Source organism: Ranitomeya variabilis, chromosome 2, assembly GCF_051348905.1.
Source record: "Ranitomeya variabilis isolate aRanVar5 chromosome 2, aRanVar5.hap1, whole genome shotgun sequence".
In the NCBI taxonomy this organism is placed as follows: domain Eukaryota; kingdom Metazoa; phylum Chordata; class Amphibia; order Anura; family Dendrobatidae; genus Ranitomeya; species Ranitomeya variabilis.
This window is the reverse complement of record NC_135233.1, coordinates 382,098,004-382,113,985: the sequence shown is the minus strand read 5'-3', so window position 1 is coordinate 382,113,985 and position 15,982 is coordinate 382,098,004. Positions and strand designations below refer to the sequence as shown.

The 15,982-nt window shown below is 40.9% G+C and overlaps 1 protein-coding gene across 3 annotated transcripts in view; it reads left to right on the top strand.

Moving 5' to 3' along the window:
- COL11A2 (collagen type XI alpha 2 chain) overlaps positions 1–15,696 on the top strand; it is a 163,123-nt gene extending 147,427 nt beyond the window's left edge. For all 3 annotated transcript variants that reach the window (XM_077286193.1, XM_077286192.1, XM_077286191.1), the window contains 16 exons: positions 604–657; positions 1,472–1,525; positions 9,148–9,201; positions 9,391–9,444; positions 9,558–9,665; positions 10,277–10,330; positions 10,405–10,458; positions 11,341–11,448; positions 11,531–11,584; positions 11,787–11,822; positions 12,143–12,196; positions 12,294–12,543; positions 13,317–13,429; positions 13,512–13,580; positions 13,799–14,032; positions 14,578–15,696. In XM_077286193.1, the coding sequence (XP_077142308.1) occupies positions 604–657; positions 1,472–1,525; positions 9,148–9,201; positions 9,391–9,444; positions 9,558–9,665; positions 10,277–10,330; positions 10,405–10,458; positions 11,341–11,448; positions 11,531–11,584; positions 11,787–11,822; positions 12,143–12,196; positions 12,294–12,543; positions 13,317–13,429; positions 13,512–13,580; positions 13,799–14,032; positions 14,578–14,724 (1,497 nt within the window). In that variant the 3' untranslated portion in view covers positions 14,725–15,696. The remainder of the gene's footprint in view (positions 1–603; positions 658–1,471; positions 1,526–9,147; positions 9,202–9,390; positions 9,445–9,557; positions 9,666–10,276; positions 10,331–10,404; positions 10,459–11,340; positions 11,449–11,530; positions 11,585–11,786; positions 11,823–12,142; positions 12,197–12,293; positions 12,544–13,316; positions 13,430–13,511; positions 13,581–13,798; positions 14,033–14,577) is intronic.
- Positions 15,697–15,982: the final 286 nt, after the last annotated feature.

The window sequence follows — 15,982 nt, the reverse complement described above, 5'->3', positions numbered from 1 at the left end:
GGATTGGTGACTACAGCACAGTTACAGTGTCCGCAGGGAGTCTGCAGTAGTCTCAGACACACCTCCTAGACACGCCTCCTGTCTCACCATTGGTTGCAGCTGCTGCTCGCTCCCTTCCCCGCAGTTCTGCTTTCTCAGATTGGCTGCAAAGCACAAAATCAAGTCTACTATAGGCTGCACAGGAGATCAGCACAGGAGATCAGCGCATGAAGATCTGCTCCCATAATAGCAAGGCGAGAATTATTATAAAGTAAATAAACCACCAGCAAGAAAAAGTAATTTTTCAGGAAATAACACACATTTTCTGAGGCTTATGAGTATTAATTAGGGAGATCCTGTATGATCATTGTAAAGTAAGTCCCCCTTCATTCTGAGGATCAGTGGGGGTCCAGCAGACCACTGATAGCATGGCGGTAGCTTATCCTAGCAAAGGCTCATTACGTTCTACAGTGGGAAGACCTATTTTGTAGATAAAATTGGCTAATTTCTATTCTTAAAGAGAAGACTACTGATTGGCAATCTGTCATGCAGTCATATATCAGGCGACATGTTAATATTTCTCTTTTTCTTTCTTGGTTAAAAAACAATCCTTGTCTGTTTTAGGGTCCTGTTGGATTCCCTGGAGATCCTGGCCCCCCTGGAGAGATGGGACCCAGAGTAAGTGCCCACCATGGTAGATGGCATAACTACCATAAATAAAGAAGGCATATTAATGTAACTATCAGTAAGAGACAGCTCCAGCTGTAGTATAGTATTGGGGTGGTCTTCTGAGGGGTCCTCCTCACCCTGGAGCAATCTAACTCAGGCACTCGCGTATCTGACAAACTAGAGGTTCTTCAAGATAAAACTATATATATATTTCTACACCATGGAAACTTTACAAATGTTAGTTGACTTTTTGGATACATTCTTTAATTCATTTTTATAATATAAATTCAATATCTACATTCAGGGTTGTGCATATTGGGGGTGCAGAGGTAATTTCTATCACATAGTAGGCCGGGACCCTTTAATGCGTTTTGCATTAGGGCCCATAGGTTTCACATTACACATTGGGCACTTCAATGTCACTTCCAGTTTCTCACCTTACAGTTGACCAGGCTTAGGACAGTAGTCTGCAGTCTCTCTATATGACTGCAGACTGTCGGATCGTGGCAGCACTGGAGCGTGCACCTGGCATTCCCGGTGCAAGGGAGCGGACCACATGTCTGCGATTAGCATACTTGTAATCATGTTCCATGTAGATGTGTCTAGTCTCTCCGAAGTCACCTTTTTAGTGCCCCTTCACTCATTTCTCCCTTTAGTGCCCCTTTGCTCAGATCTCCCTTTAGTGCCCCTTCACTCACTGCCATCCAGAACTTTGCAGTTATTAGACACACGTGACTTCCTCTTCAGTCCAGTACATTCCCTACATCGGGTGATTTGGGACATTCTTACTAATTGGTTTCTATTGATGATCGTTATCTCACAGGGACAAGATGGAGCAAAGGGTGAACGAGGAGAAGATGGCGAACAAGGAGAGGCAGTAAGTGGCTATTACCCCAGTGACCGCTAATATCGGCTGATATCTGCCAATGGGAGTGATACTGTTATTGTTAGGAATATAAGATGTGTTGTTGTTTTAGGTCTTATTTTTATTAGGAGCTAAAATACAAATATGACATAAGAAAATGATAAATGAATGAAGGTGTATTATATCAAAATAAAGTTGGAGAAGCTGGGCTGCAGAAATTAAACGGAAAATATTTTATGTTGAGTTTTATCAAAAAGTTAATCATCAGTGTAGACCAATGACTTGTTTTTTTAATCCCGGCCTCCTGAACCCAACAAAATGTTTATTCCCTTCCTGATCGACAATCAGCAAAGCCCCCAAACATGTGACTTTATCTTAGATGCTTATTCCCATTTGGGACATGAACTAGGACATCAGTGACCTCCGACTGCAGAAAACTACTCAATATTGGGCTGTAACCAAACCTTCTACTTTTAAATATCCAAAAAATAGAACCAAAACGGAAGCTTTGTGCCAAGAAAAACATGAATTTTATTAATAATACATTAAAATTCTAATAAAGTCCAAATGACAATCAGTGGTAAAACATAAGACAGAATATATACTGTCTGCTGAGGAGATACATATGTCAGTACACCTTATCCAACAAAAAGTGTTCCCTAGTCAATACAGCCCAGAAACAAGAAAGTGTATAGGGTATATAGATTCTTAATAGCCTAAATGTTTAAATATACACTATTCAATATATATGGGCTAAATAGAAATGCATAGATCAGCACTACATGTCATTACATAAGCTGGGGCTGCATAGTGTATTAAATTAAATAAGGAGGTATATACACCTAAAGAAGTATAAATTAGCCCTTAAACAAATTGACAATGGTATCACTGTGTATAACCAAAAATACTTGCCACATGGTAATGTTCAAATATGAGGCATATGAAGTAATGCCACTGTGTATATCAGCATACTGACCGTATGCCAAGTAATGCACAGACATAAGACATAGGGAGAGGTGAAAGTAAGTTTTACCTGTACCAGCAGAGCAGTAAATGGACCCCGACGCGCGTTTCGCGGTTAAGCTTCGTCCAGGGGAGTAGTCTTAGCTATAGTGGCCATACAGGGGTTTATATAGCAGCTATAAAGCAGTGGTGGCAGCGGTTGGTAATGGCGCTTGCATCGACAACGCCGGTTCGGACGTCACTTCCGCTCAGCGTCACAAGCGGATCGCCCGCTCCCCAACCCGACGCGTCAGAGCAGGGGAGCGAGACGAGCCACACAGAAGAGACGCGTTGCTATAGCGACCCGATGCCAGGAGTCTCAGCAGGCGCACACCGCATAGATAGAGAGGGAATTCGCTAACAGAATTACACATAATTGGGTAAAAAAGTGACTAGTGCATGAATTGATCATTATGCCTCCAAGCGGAATATCAAATAATGTGAAGCAAAAGAATTAAAGTGCTAATCTATTGTGTGCAGTGAATAAAAGTGACTAGTGCATAACAGAGCATGATAAATCCCCACTGAGCCTTCAGTCACGGAGATAAAGGTGATATATATAAATAATAGTGTAAAAAATATATATTTATGTATGTGTACATTATTAATTAATCAATCCATATATATAAAAAAACAATAATATTTTTTCTAATAAAAGTGAATAATTTCATCATATATTAATACTTATGTAAAATACATTGTTAAAGAGGCATATATATTTATACTACTGTCATAATAAATGAGTGAACAAATACATCAATACATATAAGTGCAAATAAATACATAATATAAATACATATATACCCTCCACATTGGACCAAATATACAGGTCCTTCTCAAAAAATTAGCATATAGTGTTAAATTTCATTATTTACCATAATGTAATGATTACAATTAAACTTTCATATATTATAGATTCATTATCCACCAACTGAAATTTGTCAGGTCTTTTATTGTTTTAATACTGATGATTTTGGCATACAACTCCTGATAACCCAAAAAACCTGTCTCAATAAATTAGCATATCAAGAAAAGGTTCTCTAAATGACCTATTACCCTAATCTTCTGAATCAACTAATTAACTCTAAACACATGCAAAAGATACCTGAGGCTTTTAAAAACTCCCTGCCTGGTTCATTACTCAAAACCCCCATCATGGGTAAGACTAGCGACCTGACAGATGTCAAGAAGGCCATCATTGACAATTTCTCAACAAATAGGCTGTTCCCAGAGTGCTGTATCAAGGCACCTCAATGGTAAGTCTGTTGGAAGGAAACAATGTGGCAGAAAACGCTGTACAACGAGAAGAGGTGACCGGACCCTGAGGAAGATTGTGGAGAAGGACCGATTCCAGACCTTGGGGAACCTGAGGAAGCAGTGGACTGAGTCTGGTGTGGAAACATCCAGAGCCACCGTGCACAGGCGTGTGCAGGAAATGGGCTACAGGTGCCGCATTCCCCAGGTAAAGCCACTTTTGAACCATAAACAGCAGCAGAAGCGCCTGACCTGGGCTACAGAGAAGCAGCACTGGACTGTTGCTAAGTGGTCCCAAGTACTTTTTTCTGATGAAAGCAAATTTTGCATGTCATTCGGAAATCAAGGTGCCAGAGTCTGGAGGAAGACTGGGGAGAAGGAAATGCCAAAATGCCTGAAGTCCAGTGTCAAGTACCCACAGTCAGTGATGGTGTGGGGTGCCATGTCAGCTGCTGGTGTTGGTCCACTGTGTTTCATCAAGGGCAGGGTCAATGCAGCTAGCTATCAGGAGATTTTGGAGCACTTCATGCTTCCATCGGCTGAAATGCTTTATGGAGATGAAGATTTCATTTTTCAGCACGACCTGGCACCTGCTCGCAGTGCCAAAACCACTGGTAAATGGTTTACTGACCATGGTATTACTGTGCTCAATTGGCCTGCCAACTCTCCTGACCTGAACCCCATAGAGAATCTGTGGGATATTGTGAAGAAAAAGTTGAGAGACGCAAGACCCAACACTCTGGATGAGCTTAAGGCCGCTATTGAAGCATCCTGGGCCTCCATAACATCTCAGCAGTGTCACAGGCTGATTGCCTCCATGCCACGCCACATTGAAGCAGTCATTTCTGCCAAAGGATTCCCAACCAATTATTGAGTGCATAACTGAACATTATTATTTGATGGTTTTTTTGTTTGGTATTAAAAAACACTTTTATTTGATTGGTCGGGTGAAATATGCTAATTTATTGAGAAAGGTTTTTTGGGTTATCAGGAGTTGTATGCCAAAATCATCAGTATTAAAACAATAAAAGACCTGACAAATTTCAGTTGGTGGATAATGAATCTATAATATATGAAAGTTTAATTGTAATCATTACATTATGGTAAATAATGAAATTTAATACTATATGCTAATTTTTTGAGAAGGACCTGTAGTAAAGATACCATTACATACAGACATACATATATTATAAATACACATATAATGTAGAGAAATGGTGAATTTTGATAGACGTAAAATCCCAGCTTCACATGAATATCGAACTGCATATATAGCCAAACACTGCAGGTCATGACATCAAGTACACAGGACTAATCAGGAGCTAAAAACTAAAAAGAAAATAATTAAAATCATACATATATAACAAATAAAAAGCCGCTAAACAAAACACACATTAAAGAAAGGGGGCATAGCTAAGCACCTCGTTAAGACCCAGCGGTTGCATTGAATTCACTCTAGAGATCCAGCGAGTTTCCAACTGTGCAAGATTCTTCCTCCAATTACCTCCTCTTTGGTCCACAAACACTTTATCTATCCCTATAACTTTCAAGAGCTTCGCATTGGAGTTGTGATGACTTTTAAAATGCCTCGCCAATGGTTTTAATGCAATGGTATCCTCAACTTCCTTTGCTTTGATGATGTCATTGTGATGTTCTCTTACCCTTATTTTTAATGCTCTAGATGTCAACCCCACATATACTTTGGGACAGGGGCATTGTGCATAATATATCACTCCAGTTGTATTGCAGGTGATATGTTGGGTTATGGTGAAATTTTTTTTACCATCACTGGAGGCAAATGTTAGTGCATGGTCAATGTTAGGACATGCAATGCAATTCTTGCAAGGAAAGCAACCCCATTTTTGTCCTCTGGATCCAAATACCTTCTCTATTTTGGGGCCAGCATAATAGCTATGTACAAGATGGTCTTTTAAATTGCTAGATCTCCGATATGTAATGGAGGGGTAGTTTGGCAGATATCTCTTCAAATCTTTGTCAGTTTGTAGGAGTGGCCAAATTTTTTTTAAAACATTTCTCATCTCACTCCACTGTTCTGTGTAGGTAGATATGAACCTCACCTTTTGCTCTGTGGGTGGTTTCATCTTTGGATTCATTAGAGTTGGCCGCGCCATTCTCGTCGCTTTATGTAGTCCTCTCTTGATGCTTCGCCTAGAGTAACCTCTATCATAAAATCTCATAGAGAGATTTTCCGCCTGTTCAGAAAAGAATTGTTCGTTAGAGCAGATCCTTTTAATTCTAATGAATTGTCCTGTTGGTATGCCTTCAATCAGGGCTTTAGGGTGGGATGAAGATGCGTGCAGCAAAGAGTTGACTGCTGTCTCCTTTCTGAACACATTAGTTTCCAAGAAACCATTGGCTCCCTTACTGATCTGGACATCCAGGAAATCCAATGATGTCTGACTATACTTGCATGTCAGTTTAATATTAACGTTGTTGTCATTGAGGATGTCCCGAAAAATCAGAAGGTACTGTTCTGAGCCCTGCCAAATCATGAGAATGTCATCAATGAAGCGAACCCAGAACAGGACCTTCTCAATATATGCAATAGGATTGACAAAGAATATCTGCCTCTCCCAGCTGCCCATGAATAAATTCGCATATGAGGGGGCAAAAGCCGCCCCCATTGCCGTTCCTCTTTGCTGTACATATATTGTTTCTTTGAACACAAAATAATTGTGCTCCAAAACAAATTTTAGTAGCTCCAGAAGGAAGTCACTCAATCATCTGTCTATATCTGAGGCCTGGAGAAATGATTCAACAGCTGTAATGCCATGTTGATGTTGTATGGCAGTATATAAAGACTCCACATCAAAAGATACCAGCCACATGTCATCTTCCATAGGTATCCCTTCAATTTTGTTAAGGACATCCCCCGTGTCTTTAATGTATGAAGGTAAATTGCAGACAAGTGGTTTCAGATAAAAGTCAAGATATTTCCCAATTACCTCACACAAGCTGCCATTTCCCGACACTATCGGGCGTCCTGGGGGTGCCGTCATACTTTTGTGAATCTTTGGCGTAAAATAGATGCATGCCGTCTTTGGATAAACAGGAATTAAATGTGTCCTGAGCTCCTTAGTGATCACTCCCTCTTGGAAGGCTCTCTCCAAAATTTCTTGTAATTCACTCTGAAAGGAAAGAGTCGGGTTATATGTAAGTCTTTTATAGCAGCTGGTGTCCCTCAGCTGTCTAAACGCCTCTCTTTCATACATTCTCGTTGATTGAATGATGATGTTCCCCCCTTTGTCCGCAGGTTTAATTACTATATCCCTCATGCTTTTCAATTCTTTAAGTGCCCTTCTCTGTTCGATGGATAGATTGTCTTTTGTAATTTTGTTAGGGATTTCTCCAAATTCTTTGGACACTAGTTTAACAAAGAGGTCTATGTTTGGATATAGGTTCATGGAAGGGAATTTTTTAGGTTTAGGTGGTATAAACTTACCTTTCTCTGTTGTTTCATCCCGTTCCCCACTGAGTTCTTCTAGTGTAGCAATAGTTTCTAATTCCTGTTCCGTCCATTCCATGCCTTTATCCGATCTACTGTGTAATTTCTTTAAAACCAATTTTCGAGCAAAAAGGTTGAGGTCTTTCACCGCTAAGAAGGAGTCAAAAGAAGAAGATGGTGAGAAAGTTAATCCCAGACTTAGAACTTCCACCTGCGGCTCAGTCAGTTGTTTGTCTGACAGATTAATTACCTGTAATCTTGCATTACCAGGATTATCAGCCCACTTGTCTCTTCTCTTGTAGTTGTCATTTCTTCTTTTATTAATATTTTTCCTCAGATTGTAAATACGATTCGTGGGCATATTGTCATTCTCTCTTGATGATATCGAGGATAAAGAAGATGTCCTAGATATACTGCCTTCCCCATTTGGTTTGTTACTTTGCCATCTGTATACAGTGCCACTTTTGAAGTCTTCAAGATCTCGCTGAAACTTTTTTGTCTTAGTTTCTTTTACTTCTTCCTCCCAAACAGGGAATTGGGCCTCTATATCTTTATTCAATGTTTCCATCTCTACTGCAGTCAGATTGTCAGTTAGTTTTTTCCGTGTGTCCTCTATATCACGATCAAGTTTTTCCAGTCCATTCTTATTATTGCCAATCAACAACTCCATAAGGGATCTAGAGCACAGATTACACGTCTCCTCCTATCTAGTACGAAAATTATCATCATCCATAGGAAAGGATGGCATAATCCTCACCCTCAATCCTCTGGGTATTAAGCCCTTTGCCAGGTACTTTTCTAGTGATGCTTTGTTCCACCAAGTGCGTGTACGTTTTTTTAAAAGAGATTTAATAGAATTTTTTAAATCCATTTTATGCCCACTTTCTATTGTACTATTCTGTCCAGTATCACCACTGAAGACTGTGTCCATACATGAAAGCCAGGCCTGATCCCTGGCTCTAGTATCCATAATGGCCAAACGCTGTAACCAAAATACAGCAATCAATATATTATCCCAAACAATAGCCTATATCACAGGCACTTCCAAAGTAAAGCAAATATCCAAAAAATAGAACCAAAAGGAAGCTTTGTGCCAATAAAAACATGAATTTTATTAATAATACATTAAAATTCTAATAAAGTCCAAATGACAATCAGTGGTAAAACATAAGACAGAATATATACTGTCTGCTGAGGAGATACATATGTCAGTACACCTTATCCAACAAAAAGTGTTCCCTAATCAATACAGCCCAGAAACAAGAAAGTGTATAGGGTATATAGATACTTAGTAGCCTAAATGTTTAAATATACACTATTCAATATATATGGGCTAAATAGAAATGCATAGATCAGCACTACATGTCATTACATAAGCTGGGGCTGCATAGTGTATTAAATTAAATAAGGAGGTATATACACCTAAAGAAGTATAAATTAGCCCTTAAACAAATTGACAATGGTATCACTGTGTATAACCAAAAATACTTGCCACATGGTAATGTTCAAATTACTTCTACTTTTCAAGCTCAGCAGAATTATATGACGTCTTATCCAGGATGGTTCTCACATATCAGGACTGAACATAACTAAGGACTGATAGAAGTCATAGTCGTGACTTGGCCTTAGATGGCTCTCGTCCTCGTCACTCATTTTCTTATATATCTCTTAAATAGCGGCTGTTTGCTTAGAACAAAGTAATATTTGAAGCAAGTAGCAGCTATTACTTTCCAGTAACACTTATTATATAATTAGAGAGCACATTTTCATTACTGGGCCTGATCTGCCCCATCAAGTACAAGTTCTCATCACCAGCGATGGTGGAGTCCAGACTTATGTAGACAGATAGGTAGATGGAAACATAAATGAGAGTCCATTCTCTACCTTCTCATACTGTGTTCTACTTTATCAGGGGTCTCCTGGCCCTACTGGAGAGAACGGACCTCCTGGAGCATTGGGGAAACGAGTGAGTAAAAGATGAATTACAATAAAACTAATTTTCCATTGCATTTTATCTTGACACCGACCCATCAGATCTCCATCACCTACATAATGTGACATGATGGTACAGTTGAGAGCGGTCAGCCTTCTTGTCAGTGCTAATTTATTATATTCTCATTATTTCTTGCCTCCTCTATCTCCTCTTCTCTCGCAGGGTCCGGCTGGTCCATCTGGTCCTGAAGGTCGTCAGGGAGAGAAGGGAGCGAAGGTAAATGTGCTGGATCTTTCTTCAGGATCTCATGTATATCGATTCCTTATTCATCACTCTGATATCAGCCGTACATTACTGTGCCTCTTACCCCATGTTTCTTCTGGTCTCAGGGAGAAGCCGGGTCTGTGGGTCCTCCTGGTAAGACAGGAGCTGTGGGACCTCAAGGAACTCAAGGAAAGCAAGGACCAGATGGTCTCAGAGGCATCCCGGGAGCCGTGGTGAGTGATCTGCTCAAAAATACCAAACTGCTGCCAGAAAATAGACATTTCAATAGCTCTACGACACCATATACATTTGCCAGTAGTCACACAGTATAGAGGTATCAGTCAAGCAGCTGGTTCAGTAGACGAAGGAGCAGAGAAGGTGCGCCGGGCGGCCTCTGCATTATAGCATAACACGTATATTGGAAACTAAAGAACATGAGGCATACAGCTCATATAATACAAATGTATTGGTGTATGTGCACACACATGTAGTGAGAGTGCATACATGGCTGCACGGGGCGGATATCTGATCACACACGTATCCATGTACGTAGTAAGGGGACGTGTGTATGTAATTACTGCATATGTGTATACTTGTAAGACTATAGGCATTTATGCTCCATTCTCTGCCTTTGGACCTTCCAACAAAAATGGTAGTGTTGCCCATAGCAGCTAATCAAGTTTTACTTTTATATGTGATCTGTAGAAATAAATGATCCTTCTTGATTTGCTGCCATTTTTGGACCCTGCTTTTTGTCAGTGAAGTCTGCAGTCATGGGTTCAGATACATTATGTGTGCAGTTACTGTACTTTATTTGGGGTCTTGTCTCTTTTTTTGTCTGTAGGGTGAACAAGGTCGCCCTGGAGCAACAGGTCAAGCAGGACCCCCCGGACCTGTGGTAGGTGACAGATCCGCAGGTTTCTAGGTAAAATCTGTACTAGTGGAGTATGTACTGACTGGTGTTTCCTGCAGGGTCCTCCCGGATTACCTGGGCTCAAAGGAGATAATGGCGCCAAAGGAGAGAAGGTGAGAACGTCGGTTTCATTGTATGTCACTGTAGATGTCAGAATAATTACACGTCTGATAAGTGCAGGTGATAACCGCAGCAGAACATTACTGTAATAGTCACACACAGCCAATCACATCATGTAGAAGAGGATTAACGAACGATGATGAACATTATCTCACTGTTTTCATCATTTTTCTATATTCTTATAACTGGAGCTTTAGAAAAGTGATATCTGAGCAATAATCTCAAAAACCTCACGTGGCTCATAAATAAATGAAAAAATAAAGTAAAGTCATCTCCACCTGCAGATCATCGCTCTCTTCTCACTTTTTCATGACCCACAGTTTGTTTTTGGCCATTCCCATTACCAGCCATTCTGTAAGTGCACAGATCAACCATGTAATACACAATGTTACCCTCATAGTGATAATTTAGATAGTTTCCCACTATCAGATAAACCCCCTTGAATAAAACACATTTTTGGGGCCTAAAACATGGAAATACTAAACTTTCCAATATTTTACCTTTTCAGTTATGTCCCTATTCCCGCGTCTACATCTTATGTAACATATTATTCATTTTGCCATTACTGTCCCATGTGTTAGTGACGTCGACAACCACCATTACTGTAAGGAGCCTCTAACTATGACTTAACCGCCTCACAGTTCAGTCTTTGCTGGGTCCACACAAGTGATGTGTCCAGGGACAATCCTATATCTGCACTATTCATGTCATTTCCTAAATATCAAGTCCTCCCGACACGGCGCTTCCATATGCCGGAGAGCGGAACCTGGACATGATGACATTGTGACTAATAGCTTGGCATAATATTATTGTGTTACTTCTGCACAGGGATAACATTACTATTACTGAGGTAACTGACTTCCATCATTGTTTAGGGTCATCCGGGTCTTATCGGCCTCATCGGACCAACTGGAGAGCAAGGCGAGAAAGGTGACAGAGGTCTGCCGGGTCCACAGGGCACAAGTGGTCAGAAAGGAGAACCTGTGAGTGCAGCATACAGTATATACATTTGGGTTATATTTGTGCTTTATCTGGGGTCTTACTCCTCTTTTCTTCTTATTATAGGGTATTGCTGGTGTCACGGGTCCTATCGGCCCCGGAGGATCGGCCGGACAACCTGTAAGTCCTTTATTCTGTTTTTATTATTTTATATAATTTTCACCATTACATCTTTACTCTGAAGCACATTCAGATGAAGTGAATTTAGATTGTGAGCCCAGTGGAGCAGAAGTAGACGACCCTACAGAATATGTCAGTGCTATGGAAATAAAAAGCTGGAGATAAATCATATTCATCTTCTGATCTTTGTCTTATTATTTAGGGGTCTCCAGGTCCTAAGGGAGCCAAAGGAGCCACGGTGAGTAATCTGTGCTCATATCATTACAACTTTCATTTGCAGTAAGATACACGGGATCTTTCCCTATAGTGACGTTAGGTTCTTACAATGTGTCGGTTCAGCACACTTTAGGATATATAAGGACTTCGATATCATCAGTTTTCTTTATCGCACAATTTCTGGGACTATCAGAGGACCGATAGTGCATGAATGGATGGATACGGATATAGTCTGTGCACCCTCATCATGTATTGTAGGATACCTCACGCACCACGTGTCACATATCAGTGAGACTCCTTTCTATGTTGTATCCTTTATTTTTTTACCCTTGTCTTATAAAGGGACAAGCTGGACCCAAAGGACAGAAGGGAGTACAAGGTCCCCCCGGAGCTCCGGTAAGTGCTGCTTGAGCCCGATGGATCGACCTTGGATTTCTCTAGCGTCTATTTGGTATTGTATAGTCTAATTCCCTGCTGTCCGTATTTCATACAGGGACCTCCAGGAGAAGTCATCCAGCCGCTGCCTTTCCAGATGCCCAAGAAAAATAAACGCTCCATTGATGCAAGTCAGATCATGGCAGATGAACCCACCGGCGACTATGCCGATGGCATGGAAGAAATCTATGGCTCCCTCAATGCTATAAAGAAAGATATTGAGTTAATGAAGACACCATTGGGCACAAAGGAACACCCAGCCCGCACGTGCCTGGACCTGCGACTCTGCCACCCAGAACTTCCAGACGGTAAGTAAGAGAAGTGATCTGGTAGCACTGGTAATGCTGATCATTGATGTGGGATCGATGGAAACATTGGAAGATTAAGCTACCAAATGTATATAATACACAGACACAAGGACGCTTGTGAGAAATATTCAGGTGATATAAACAACCTTAAGGGTTCCTTTTAGATCCTCACCAATCTGAATAAACAGGTCCCCCAACTGTTTTTTACTAGGCAAGAGAGCAGTGGCATCCCGGTGGAGAATTAATGGAGAGGTGACTCCTCCTCGCCCCCACGGACAGGAATGGAGAGATCCACATTCTTTCTTAAGCTGAATGTGACTTTCACTGATTAGTACGTAAATAACTGGTCGGTCCAGGCTTAGTACAGGAATATATGAGTCTTGATCGGATGACTTGTTTGAGAAAAACTTTGAACCAAAAAGTGTCAGCGCTGGTGCATTTATTCATGTTATAAAATGTGTATGATAAAACATTTAGAAAACCGCTCTATCCATGCCAATGTTCCATATTATTTTTTTTATATTTCCCTGACAAATACAAATGAATACTTATAATCGACTTAACTTTCATTATCTGTCACTTTGTGTTCAGGTTTTGAGATTTAGTACATGAAGGTTAGATCTCAGAATCTGACAACCATCACATCTGTCCTTTTGCTGCCAGGGGGCAGTGTGTAGTAAGACACTGAGCCCCAAGCCCAGGTAGTAAATCTCTGAGGAGGAGGCCGCACTCTGTACCTGGCTTGTTATAACAGTAATTCTCCTTCCTCGCAGGTGAATATTGGATTGATCCAAACCAGGGCTGCACCCGAGACGCCTTCAAGGTCTTCTGTAACTTTACTTCTGGTGCAGAGTCCTGTATCTACCCCAGCAAGGACATTGAGAAGGTGAGCAGTAGGATCCAGGGCTGTGTTATGTTGGATATGTTGGAGATATGACATTGTGCTCACTAGTTATTCTCACTTTTAGGTTAAGATGTCTTTGTGGAGCACAGAGAAGAGAGAGACCTGGTACAGCAAGTTCAGGAGCGGCCGTAAGGTCAGTGCCCGCAGCAGACCTACAATCCAGGGAAATATGACGATTAGCCATGGTCACCTGTCTCACGACTTCTATTACTTACTTCATTTGTTCTTATATTATCACATACTTATCTTATATATTCCATCGTCCTTAATTCTTTATCTATTTTTTTCCTATTTTCTTAATCTTAATTTGATCTCTTTCTCATTCATTAATTTTTTGTTAATTCCCTGCAGTTCTCTTATGTTGATTCGGACAAAAACCCCATTGGCGTGGTCCAGCTGACCTTCCTCCGCCTGCTGAGTGTTGGTGCCCGTCAGAACTTCACGTATCACTGCCATCGCTCTGCTGGCTGGCACATGGCCTCCACCGACAGCTACCAGAAAGCACTGCACTTCATGGGCGCCAACGATGAGGACCTTTCCTTCCACACAAGTCCTTACATCAAGGCTCTCAGAGATGGCTGTTCGGTAAGTATTATAAGACTAGGATGCCAAAGACTTGTCTGTTTATTATGGAGACTGCTATATCCAATTTGTAAAATCAGAACATTAAGTTATATTTAGGAGTCTGAGTTTGAAAATTTGGTGAGTGTCCGACCGCTGGGACTAGCATTGATAGTCAGAGCAGGGCACTTTTATCCCCGTCAGAATGGAGTGGCAGTGTGCATGTCTGACCTCATTGTCTATGGGGCCGTCAATCGCTGCACTTGGCTTTTTCCATCAGCCCCATATGGAATGAATGGAGCAACAGTCAGGTATATACACTGCCGCCCCATTCAGCTGGTCGGTGCAGATCCCAACAGTCCAATGAGTGTTACGACAGTCAGATCACCACCAATCTATAAGTTATTGCCTATCCTGTGGATGGTTGAGAACTTGTCTTCCCCAGAGAACCACTTGAAAGCCTAAAAGGTGAAGTCTGTCAACATATCTAGCACCATCACATTGGATGATAATGTGTTTGGGAGTCTTCTCATACAGTAACTTATTGAATTCTGTGTTTTCACCTACAGATGAGGAAAGGCACTGACAAGACTGTGCTAGAGATTCACACCCCGCGTGTAGAGCAGCTTCCATTGACGGACGCTATGTTTATGGACTTCGGAGAACCCAACCAGAAATTTGGATTTGAAGTGGGACCTGTATGTTTTATGGGCTGAGGCAGTTCAGAAATAGAGACAATCCCCCACCCAACTGTACCCCCTTCTTAAAAAAAAAAGGAGATGCCCTCCCCCCTTTTCCTCCACTCCTGTACACCAGTATTCAAGACGCTCAGCTGATGAGGAGCAGAAAGCAAACCCATCCATCGAGGTGGTGCAAGAGACCAAAAGGCCCCGGTCAACCCGTGACAAAGACCTAAAGCTGGGCGGATATTCTGATGACCAAAGAAAGATTTTTTTATCATAGACTTTTAGCTAGAATTATTTGTGGCTTTTTTAAAATAAGAGGTAAAGACGACCCTTGCAGATAAAAGAAATTGGGTGTGGACTTCCCATGTCCTGCAACATTCACCTTGTGGACATATTGAGCCACTTTTTGCCCATACAGTGCATTCTCTTCCTCAATGTTTTATTTCCAGCTCTTATGTCTCCATTTTTGAACACATGCAGATTCTTCATAACGGGACTCCTTTTTTTTCTTCTGTGGATAAATGAAAGTTTTAAATATTATTTAAAAAAAAATAATAAAAATTTGGTATAGATGTCCCCTCTACCTTGCACACAACATGGGAAAATATTAATGCAAGAAAGCGTCCAGAACAAATAAGAAGACGATCGAAAAATCTGTGAACCCGTTTTTACTATGGTGCTCGGAGTAAAGCTTATGTTTTGTCCAACAAGATTATAAAAAAAATCTCACAGGTGCTCAGAGTATTACTGTGTAATGTTTGTAAGTATTTTTTGTATTGTAATATATAATCTATAATTTTGCTGCTTTTTATTTTTATTTGTTTTTTGTTTTTGTTTTCATTCTTGCGCATGTCCATACATGACTCCCTGCCGCCACTATCCAGCCTTCCGCCTCTCTCCTCTCTCCCCTCCAGTTCCTGTTCTCCGATCTGCTCTGTGTCTATAGTTTCCTCTTTTATTTAATAAATAATGTGCAAAAGGTGAAATCCACAGAGGAATAAACTGGCAGGTTGGGTTCTTTTCTTGAGTCGGGTTTTGGAAAGATAACGCACCTCTTAAGATCACAGTCACAAGAAGCAAACACGGGATTTTTTAAAATTCTACAGGTGAAACAGCCTTGGTGAACTTTCTACATAAAGGAGACCAGACATTTTCACACTTTTGTGTAATATTTCTGGTTGTCCCGAGCATTTCTTACCATTTATAGGCTTTAGCGCTACGTTACCATATGGGTGCGGGTGCCATGTGATTGCTGAGTTGAGACCAATTAATGTTAGTCTGGATTCAC